The 11,151-nt window shown below is 42.5% G+C and overlaps 1 protein-coding gene across 1 annotated transcript; it reads left to right on the top strand.

Moving 5' to 3' along the window:
* Positions 1-2,670: 2,670 nt before the first annotated feature.
* Positions 2,671-3,347, top strand: LOC147433214 (uncharacterized). The gene is made up of 2 exons (XM_086492856.1): positions 2,671-2,827; positions 2,942-3,347. The coding sequence occupies exons 1-2, from the start codon at positions 2,770-2,772 to the stop codon at positions 3,175-3,177; spliced, it is 294 nt and encodes a 97-aa protein (XP_086348982.1). The 5' UTR covers positions 2,671-2,769; the 3' UTR covers positions 3,178-3,347.
* The last annotated feature ends 7,804 nt before the right edge of the window (positions 3,348-11,151 follow it).

An 11,151-nucleotide genomic window follows, 5' to 3' on the forward strand; every position in this document is an offset into this window, starting at 1 on the left:
CAATCAAAATTGAATTTGGATATCAAGAAAGCCACCAAAAAAATCATAAAAGTGCTAATTTTTGGCCAAAAAAGAGGATTATGCAATTCTTATAAATTGGTCATAACTTTCAATTTTAACACTTAGCTCTCCCTACAAGCATCAAAACATGCTGAGAACTATGAAGGCCTAACCTCTAGCCATCTAAACCTCACAAACATGAAGTTTAGAGTGGTATAGTTGCCAAAAATTGAAGAAAGGCCAAAAACAGGACCCGTTTTTCCACACAGTTTAGGTTCAAAAATGTTGTGCAAGAGTAAGGTTAATGGTGACATCGATACTCAAAAAAGAATGCTAAGTTTTTTTCAGCTCATAAGGCAACTTTGTGGATATATAGCACCTAGAAATTCATTTTCATACTCTTCAAATAATTCAAGCAAAATGGTCACTTAGCAGGACACAAAAGTGTCCAAGGACATAAAAGTGTCCTGTTACCATTCTAGTGTTAACCTTGTGACCCGTGTAGAAGCTTGCTGCGCCAAATTTGTTGTCTCCATGGCTAAACATGATCAAGTTTGGGAAGTTATGATCAGAGATATGATAGAAGGAGCTAAACTTGGCTCGAAGGGAGGAAAGTGGAGAGGGGTGGAGGTTCATGACAAGTTGCTTGCCCTGGCATGGTCTACCTTAAGACTGGGGGGCAGCTCAGGAGAATTGGTAAGAAAATGCAATAGAGTGGCAGGAGTCCTAAAGTGGGGGGAAGAAGCCAGATACTTCAAGAACTCCATCCTGCATTGGTCCCCCTGGCTCTCCCAAGTTATAGATCCGCCACAAACTCCCTATTGGATTGAGACTGCAAGGAAGCTGAACAATAAGGGCCTCATCCGACTCGAGCACTTCTGGGACAGTGTCAACAAGAGTTGGAAAACCATTGACCGTATGATTACCCAGTACCAACTCAATAGCTTGGAGGTCTTGCTGGTACATAAAGTGATGAAAGAGCTTGACAATCTAGTGATGCCAATCTGTGACTCGGAGTTGGACTGGAAAGACTGGAAATGGCCCGGAAGCAGTCTCTTGGGGAAACCCCATACCAAAAGCATTCATCAGACAATGATGCAAAAGAAGAATTGGTCTAGCCCCCTTAATAAGCTATGGAAAAAGCAATGGCCGGAGGAAAGGTGGGAGCATGTAATGGAGAACATATGGAAGCCAAAGGTTCCACAATACATAAAGGTGTTCCTATGGAAGGTTATGTGGGGTGGTCTATAGACGGGGGTGAAGATTCAGGAGAGAAGGATTGGGTCAGATCGATGCTTGGGGTGCAGGTTGACTAGTGAAGATCTGGCCCACCTTTTCATGGACTGCCAGCTATAAAAGGCCTCGCAGGGAAAGTATGCAAGTGGGTCTAAAGAACATGGAAAATTAGGTTTTTCAAGACTGACCTGTGCTTTGGAGGTAAAAACTCAGGTAACCCTGCACTCCTCGTCAACACCCAGATCGTCAGATACTTCTTCTTTCATAATGTATGGCAAACAAGGAACCGTCGTGTCTTTGAAGGGGGGTGTGAGGTGGCAAGCTTCACAAAAATTATACAAGAAAGCAAAGTGCTAATATGGGCACTCGGGTGCAAACATCACTCGGAGGATTGGTCTAGGACTACTTGTGCCTTGTTGTCAGCAGCAACAGAAGTAATACCCGGGACGAGGGCAAACCTTGGCCATTAGTAGGAGTGGCTACCCTAATAGCCATTATAATTATGTTGTGATGGCTTAACATGAAGCATGACAAAACCTTGTATTTTTTTTTTTTCGGATGCTCAATATTTCACTCACAATTGTGAGTTTTTCTATAAAAAAAACAAAGATAGGTTTAATAAACATAAGTACATGAATATTTGTGTGTGTGTGTGTATATATATTTATATATATATATATATGTGTGTGTGTGTGTGTGTGTGTGTGTATGTATAAAATTTACTAGAATTGTGTAAGGTGAAGCTTCACTTTAACATTCTAAAGCCCTGTGAGGAAGCCATCCCCTTTCCACATTATTCTTTCAGTACTATCAAGCGAACATATCATTTCACTTTGACACATTCGCTACCTTTCTTGAGCCCACTATTATAATTGTAGCTTTTGAATCTTTTGGATAGAAGGTGAACAAATTCCATGGAATGGTTTTATTTATCTTCTTGTGAATCTTAGGAAAAAAACAATGGAATGGTATAAATTACATGGTTTGGACCACATGGGTGAACTAAATAGCAACCACTCAAGAGTCATTAAATACACTGATTTAAAGAGGTAGCCCTTATGTGTAAATATTGAATATATATATAAAGGGACCACTTTCCTGATGGCTTAAAATATATAGAAACTCTATATCAAATTAGTTTTTAGGAAAACTCAAATATGGAGCCACTTTTTACTCTTTGCGTTCATTTGCACATAAAAGACTCTCTTTCTCTCTCTCTCTCTCTCTCTCTCTCTCTCTCTCTCTCTCACACACACACACACACACACTTTTTTGGGCGGAGCTAGGATTTGCAAACATTTGGCCCCTCCCTTTTTGAAAGAAAAAAGAAAAAGGAGAATCTTGTACATATTTCATCTTGTGGAAGAGATTGATTGAGCATCAATTCTTCCGTGTAGGTAACTTTGAGCATCGAATTTGCTCTTTTTCTTTCCCTTCACTCTTTTATAAGGTGAGGCAAACAATGTCGTGCTCATATAACGCGACTTGTTGCGCTCGTTTGTTTTGAAAGCTTGTTGGGGGTACACTGCAGCTATGGAATTTGAAAGACGAAATGAAGGTTCTACGTACGTATATACAATAGATTTATCAGGTGAGAGAGAGAGGTTTTTAGACATTTTTCTACTCTTGTGGAGTCTGTGTGTGTGTGTGTGTGTGTGAGAGAGAGAGAGAGAGAGAGTTCCTCATGTCCTACGATTTTACACAGGGCTGCCCAAAGATCAAGTTAAGGTGTCGATTTATGAAGGACGCACCCTGCGTGTGCGTGGTGGCGATTTCTTCTCACGCTTTACCACCCTTCCCTCCAACGCTACCCTGCGTGTGCGTGCTGGCGATTTCTTCTCACGCTCTACCACCCTTCCCTCCAACGCTGACGTCAGCAAGCGTTCTTCTGAATGGGAGGACGATAAACTCGTCATCAAATTCCCAAAAATAAATATATAATGGTGAGAATAAGCCATCGCCCCATATAGTATTTAAAACACCCATATACTTTTTGTAATCCTTTTAAAAAAAATATATACATCACTACTTGTAAATTTTTAAAAACATTTTCCAATTAATGGTCATATGATTCCCCAAATAACAGTAAACAAACTCATACATTTGATCGTTGTGTGGTTGTAATCTTGTTATTTTGAATTTACTATTTTGTGCTTGCACATGAAAGAACACAAAGCCTTTATATTATTTGTGTGGTTTAATCTTTATTTATATTGAAAATATTGTTATTGCACTTGCTTGTGAATTAATCTCTCATCATACAACACTAGTTAGTTATCGTTTAGTAAGGGTTGTCGTATCCTTGTCACAAGAAGATTTAGAAATATTCTCATGTAGGAAAACGGAGTCTGTTATTAATGTTTTTCATACAACGCATAACATCATGAGCTTCTGCTCGAGAGGCACCACATACCTAGCTAGGTACGATTGGGAGCAGGGGACCACCGACCCCCCCCATCGGAACGACGGTCCTGAGCCCCCAATCGTACATAGCTAGCTATGCGGTGCCTCCCTCAGAGAAGCTCATGATGTTAAGGTAAGTCACAATGTGAGAATTATTGTGAGAATTTGTCCAAAACTTATTGTGTGTGTAAGCAAGGGGAAAAAAACCCAAATAAAGTGTTGTAAATTTATTGAATATTGTCTAAATAATGTGCCATACTAGTGTTGTGCATGTTTCAAGTGAATTTATTAGGATGACCTTTAATTTCTGGGTAAATTTATAAAAATTGATTTACACAACAGGTTTTTTAATTGGTCTTTGAAACAGAGGTTCGTTTATAAGATGATGACCTGTATGCAAAGTGGGATTTCTAGATATTATCTCTTCAACACACATGATATGCAACTTTTTGGAGTACATAAGGAGTCCTAAGTTAAGAAAAATAAAAAAGAATTGGATTTTTGGAGCAATTTTGAATCCTAAGTCTTAGAGGTAGTGTTCATGGAAAATTCTTTTTCCAAACATAAAAAAAACAATTTCTTAAATTTTGTTAAGATGAATTTTTAAAAACTTAGGTCTATTTTTTGGGTTTTTACTTTATTGTTCTTTATTTTGGGGCAAAACTTCTCCTTTTTCCTTTGCCCTCAACCCGCATTTTTGAATTTGAAAACAACACAATACTAAGCTGAGACACATTGTTCCTGAACACGGCTCTTAGGAGAATTGAGTTAGGCATACTTTCAATGTTTTCAGCAATGATTAAGACTTACATTAGATGTTATTTTGATTTTAAAATATTAAATGGAATTTTAAATTTTACCTTTGATTTCACATTCTTACATGTCTTGACTTTTGTTGCATTCTATTGTTTTAGAATGCTTAATGAAGGCTTACCTTTCTACACACACACACACACATTTATTTATATCTATGCACATACATATAAATTAAAAAATAGATAAATTAAGGAGTTAAAACCAATAAATTACTTTTTTTTTAGGATTACAAAAATAACCTTCCTTTTAAGGGTTACAAATATAATTTATGAAAAATATTTAAGATTCACCATAAGATTGGATCGAGTATAGTATAGATTCTTCAATTACATGTCGAGTATAGTTATGATTATTCATGTTTTTATTAATATTTGAGTCTTTGATGGATTTCATAGCCGATACCTCTCAAATAAAAAAATGATATTTTTTGAGTACATAGTTTTGGAAATATAAGAAAAAGTCCGCTTTATTGTCTCCATAGACATCAAGTATGCAATACATTGTATGCATGAATATCTTGATTTCACTTGATCCATCACACAATCTACATAAGGCATGTAGATTGTCATACCCTCTAATTATGATTTTACATCAGATGAGACTTGTATATCCATAAAACATGATTATCAAAAGTTGTTTTAAAATCTATATTTAGGTCTCATTATTTATTTAATTCCCTACTTTCTAGAGATGTGTTGTGCAGTTTCGAGAGAGTGTTCTTTGTGGTTCTTAATATCTATTATAGAAAGCTCAAAATTATAATGAGCTAATTTTTCACGATGATTTTGCAAAAGGTCTTAAAAGGAAATTTCAAGATTTTCTGGGAGAAATATTTCAAGATTCTAGTGTCTATTCTTGTACCAAACTAGTTTTAACAACATGGATCTAAAACTTTTGCATCTAATACGTACATATTTTGGGTCTATCTCAACTTTCATTAATTAATTAACTTGCACTATTCCTTCCCGCTTCCATTTGCAAAGGCAAAAATTTGTTACTCGCTCGTTCCAACAGTGCGTCTGTCCTCATCTCTGCCACTACCCAGTGAATACCCCCCCCCTCCCCCCCCCCCTCCCCCCCCCCCCCCCCCCCCCCCAAAAGCCCTTCTTGTGTCCTTTTGCCCTCATCGCAGCACACACACAAGCAATGGCACAATCGTTATGTCCCTCCACAGTCATGTATGCCTCGTTGTATCTCTCTCTATTTGCATCTGCCACAAACAGCGAGAAGATGAGAGGAAACTGCCCTGCAATTATTGGACACCCCCCCATCCTTGTCAGTGATGCACTGCTCGACCCTACTGCTAGCTGCTTCTCTGCAGAACTAGTTAGTCCATCATCGTTGCTCACCTCGTTGCCTCCCTCGGTTGCGTAGGCGTACGCTTCAGCATCCTTGCAACCCCGTCCGTCTCTCGACCGTGCCCCTCAAAAATGGCATGCCCTGCTCTCCCCCTGATGCTCTGTGTCCGTTCTTTTTGCCCCTCCACGTGCGCCCTCCGCTGAGGCCTGTCCCTGTCTGCCTCCTGTGGGTTGCCTTCTCCCTGTGTCCCTCCTACCTTGTAAATCCCCGTCTCTCTCTCTGACTGCCTCTCTCTTTCTCCTCGTCTGCTTTGCACAAAGCAGAGGCCTCCACACCAACCCACCCTTGCATTCTACAGAGGGAGGACGGCAAGCGAGCTCCACCGGAGGGGGAACTCGACAAGCGTAGCGAGAGAGAGGGATGTTGCTAATCCAAACTCGCTACCGCGACACACACACACACACACACACACACACACACACACACACACACACACACACAGAGGCGATTCATTGCACGCCCGCAAGGAGAAATCCATCTGGAGAACAGAGAGGGAGAGTGTGTCTCATTTGGTTGGATAAAAGAAGTCTCCTCCTACCTTGCCTAGGGATACGCGTCCATTTCACCCACCAACTGCTCTCCTTTTGCTTTCATTTTCCACAGGGCATCTCCCAAGATACTCGTTAATAAGCATTAGAGGGATATATTTAATTACGTATTGTGTCTAAACTACTTCTCATTAATTAATTAGTCAGCAAGATGCCATTCGAAACGAATCTGGCACTCCAATCTCTAAAGGTCCTCACTCAATCGCAAGCTTGACACGCGCGTGTGTATCCTGCACAACCCGCCCTGCGTGGCAATGGCGACCTTTGCAGTAGAACCCCGATGCTCTCTGTCTGCGCTCAAGACCAGCGCTCCAAACCATCTCCCTGCCTACGGGGCCATGCACATCCAGTATAGCTCCGTGCAATGATCCCCGTGGCCTGCAGCAAAGCGACAGAGAGCCGACAAAGGACAGCGGCAACATCTGTGTGCGTGTGTGTGTCAGAGAGAGAGAGAGAGAGAGAGAGAGAGAGAGAGAGAGAGAGAGAGAGAGAGAGAGAGAGAGAGAGAGAGAGAGAGAGAGAGAGACAGAGCCCTCCTGCGCGACATTCTCGCCCCCTGCCATGTCTTCAACCTCGTCTCCCCAGCTGTTGCGACGCTCCAAGTCCTGCTCCTCGCGCCTGCGATAGGAATCTCGTTGCACTCTGTCAATATGGACGTTGTCGCCATCCAAAAAATCTCTCCTCCACGTGCCAGATTCCCGTTTTTTTCCATGCTAAACATTAGAGCATATGCACAGATTCGCCTCGCTTTGACCTGCTGTGAAAATTACAGCGACATACTTTATGTATTGGGGACATACTGGGTGTATTGCGTTTTCATTAATTAATTAAGCCAGAAGATTCTTTCTGGCTGCGTCGCGCAAAAGCAAAAGTTCTCTGGTCGGCCATTCCCACTCTGCCATGCAGATTGGCCACGTTGCGCACGCCTGATGTGGAGCAAAACAAAAGCGTAGCCACCGTATCGTCCATACCTGCAGCGCAAAAATTTCTTTGTAGCAGATTGGCCAACACGCGACTCGCAGAGAGACAGACATGCACAAAAACAACAGGCTTGGAACAAGCGACAGGTAAACGATCTGCAGATGTGAAGTTGTGCTTGACAGATGGGCGGCCTGCGCATATCTCTCTGTGAGTCGCGTGTTGGCCAATGCAAAGAAATTCGTCACTAGGAGGCGGGTGATTTTTTGCATCGCGGCTTCGCGTTGCATGCTACGCGGTTGTGGTGCGAGCCTCAACTTCTACTGTTGCAAACATTGTTGCCAACTTCTACTACATCATCTGGAGCCCGTGCCAATGTTTTCGACCTTGTATCCGCCTTCCACTCACGTGTCTCTCTCTCCGTCTCTCTCTCTCTCTCTCTCTCTCTCTCTCTCTCTCTCCACATATATGTTGAAACTATTACTTGAGTCGGTTATTTAGGCTTTTGAGACGACAGCTTCATCCTTTTCACGCTCAAAGGCTTAAGAGGATCTACTGACATTCGTACGAAAAGAAATGCAAAAAAGATTAGGGCAACATACTTTGGTACTGTAATAAGCACATGTAGGCATTAATATGGCAAACACAATTAATTAGCAATCAAGATTCCGCTCGAATATTGAAAATTGACAAGGAAAACACATTGCAGTCTAGTTCACGCGCATGAACTCTTTCGTCTACCCCATTCAAGCTTGCCTTGCCGAGCGACAAACTCTGTCCCGCGCCCATCGGAGCACCCTCAGAGAACACTGCATCCATGGTTACAAACAAACCACACACACTATACTCTGCAGCTACCTCAATCTGCTCGTCTGCAATACCATGCACGTGCCGCTCTGCTTTGTGTCCTCCTCTCTCAACTGCTTCCATTCCATGTGCACTCAGATAGTTCCTTGCGTATGAGAGAGAGAGAGAGAGAGAGAGAGAGAGAGAGAGAGAGAGAGAGAATGAATGGCAACGCTGCCTGCCTTGTAGGGCGTTTCTATACTTCTGTCCGATAAGCTGTCTCACTACAATGCTCGTCGGAGCTTGGCCATTGGGGCAGTCCTCCCTCTTTCCCTTTCCTTGTTTCGCAAGCGTAGCATATCCCCTTCCCTAAGCCTTGCAACTCTTTGCATGGAGGCCCTTGGAGACTTCCCCTGTGCACGACGCCATTCATGCTTTCTCCATCTCTCTGTACCTCCCCGACACCTTGCTTTGCAAGGCCGGTGTTGTGCATCTTGTGCGTTTTCTCTGCCAACATCCTCAATCCATCCCTCTCTCCCAACATCTTGCCATATGTTGCGCCTCCATGCGGGGCCTTGCCAGTGAGCACACATGGCGATGCACCATTCGCGGCTACTCTGCAACCGCCACCGAGCCAGCACAATCCAGAAAAAATCTCTCCCGAGTCCTCCCCTTCTCTCTCCCCACCACGTGCCCAAAATGCCCTTCCAATTTTCCAAAATTCCCAAAACACCCCAAAAATTTTGTAGTTTTTCTATATCTTACAAGATATGAATTGCTTCATTATTTTTAGGCATAATTGCCTTCTTTTCCCAGGTATTCTGTGACAAATTAAGCACTCAGTGACAAATTAAGCACTCAGAAACGGATCTCAATTAATTGTCAAAAAGGAATAAAGATTAGAAAATCTTGAACAATCCAACAAAAATAGATACAAGCGCATTTTGGAGTTTTGTGAATTTCGAAGGATATTTTGGAAATTTTCAAAAATTAGAGGGGTATTTTCCTATTAGAACTAAAACACTTTACTTTTGCATTCTTTGAAACATTGAAACAAGGGTATCTCCCTACATTCTACCTGAACAATTGCTTTGAAAAATTGTGGCGTCCTGCTCGGTCTAACTCCAAAGCTATTCATTAATTCGTCACTCAGATTCGTTTCGAATCTGCTAAATTGAAGGCAAAAGAAGGCTTGGATGTCACTATCATCCACTCTGCATAGCCGCCTGCATGTCCCTCTCTCTCTCTCTCTCCAACCTCAGATGAAGATGGTAGCCTTGCCTCTATCTCGGCGTTCGCGATCAGAAAGGCCAAAACTCTCTCTCTCTATCTCTCTCTCTCTCTCTCTCCTTGGGTTTACCCATTGCGTCTCTCTCTCTACTCCGGATCTGCCGCCATGGGCGAGCCCATCATGGCCTCCACAGTGTAGCGAGACTCTGTGTCATCTGTGCCTTGCTTGCTTCCCCCACCTGGCTTGCAACAAAAGTTTGCAGCATGTGGCCTCAACCTGCTGTTCCATCCTTTGCCAATGCCATGGCAACTTTCTGTCGTGCATATACAGTCACAAGCGCTAACCAAACCGCACGACACGATATTAAGCTGAGACACATTTTCCCTCTTTATATCTCATCCACGTGCCCTGCCCATGTGAACCCCCGCTCTCCTTTTCCCTCCTCTCACTAAGTTTACCTTCCATCCAAACTTTTACAAAGCATCTTTTGTGATTCCTATAAAAAGTAATGAAAAAAACGTTTTGGGGACCTACTATGGGAAGGGCTTTGAGCACTTAACACTACAGGACATAAAAAGTGTCCTTTGAGAGTTTTGGAAAAACGTTCACAGCTTTTGATAGACCAAGCTTTTTTTTCCTTATAGGCACATGTAGGCATTAATATGGCTAAAGTACGAAGGGCTTTGAGCACTTAACACTACAGGACTTTAAAGTGTCCTTTGAGAGTTTTGAAAAAACATTCACAACTTTTGATAGACTAAGCTTAAAGCTAAGAACCAACTTCTTATGGTAAAATTAAAATTTATGAAACTTTGGTGATTAATTTCTTGTGTTAGATACACAATGCTTTTTTTTTTTCAAAAACAAGATATTTTTTTTATCGAGCCCATATAAAGGACTATTGAAACTATGCTTTCCCACTAGAGTAATTTTCTCCATAAAGTTTTACGATGTGCTTATCAACAAACATCTATATCTATCTATACTAATAGATAATGGGGGAGGGGATTCCAGCTCCCCCCCCCCCCCCCCCCCCCCTCCTCTGACACGTGGCAGAATTTGCTTAATCCGGCGGGATTGTGCCCTACAACGCAGCGTCTTGTGTGTGTGTGTGTGTGAGAGAGAGAGAGAGAGGCAGAGAGAAGACGGATCGAATGTGCACTGCGAGAGTCTTCATGTCGTGAGTGATCTGACACGCACGAGGCATGCTGAGGCTAACTGGGGGTGATGTGTGTGTGGGATCCCTGCACCCGGTGACACAGTCAACATAGGGCCGTGACAGGGGAGAGAGTCTGTGTGTGTGTGTGTGTGTGTGTGTGTGTGTGAGAGAGAGAGAGAGAGAGAGAGAGAGAGAGGCAACAAAGGGCCGCGCGCGCAGTGTTCAGGAAAAATACGTCGGCTTAATATCACGCCGTTTTCAATTTCCAAAGGCAACACAGGTCCGTGACAACTGTGTTCGGGAAAATTCATTTTTACAAACATAAAAAATTCCCTCCAAGACAAATCTGAACAGGAAAGTTTACAATACTAGCCAATACTTTTGCAAAATTACACTATGTTTCATGTATTTTAAGCAGATTTTTCTCCTTCTTGCCCTCCCTTCGACCGGCTACTTTGGTTTTGCAATCGGCTCAAGGCTAAGCTGAGGCACACTTTTCTCGAGCACTGGTGACAGGGGAGAGAGTCTGTGTGTGTGTGTGTGTGTGTGTGTGTGTGTGTGAGAGAGAGAGAGAGAGAGAGAGAGAGAGAGAGAGAGAGAGAGAGAGAGAGACTGACAGGCAACACTAGGCCGCGCAGTGTTCGGGATAAATGTGTCAGCTTATGCCGTTTTCAATTTCGAAAATGTCGGTTGAG

This window comes from Adiantum capillus-veneris, chromosome 20, assembly GCF_014529385.1.
Source record: "Adiantum capillus-veneris isolate H3 chromosome 20, ASM1452938v2, whole genome shotgun sequence".
Taxonomy (NCBI): domain Eukaryota; kingdom Viridiplantae; phylum Streptophyta; class Polypodiopsida; order Polypodiales; family Pteridaceae; genus Adiantum; species Adiantum capillus-veneris.

Excerpts from the sequence above, each read along its gene's own strand:
- LOC147433214 (XM_086492856.1), top strand. The coding sequence starts at position 2,770 with ATGGAATTTGAAAGACGAAATGAAGGTTCTACGTACGTATATACAATA. Across the intron at positions 2,828-2,941 it reads ATATACAATAGATTTATCAG|GGCTGCCCAAAGATCAAGTT; the intron begins GTGAGAGAGAGA and ends GATTTTACACAG.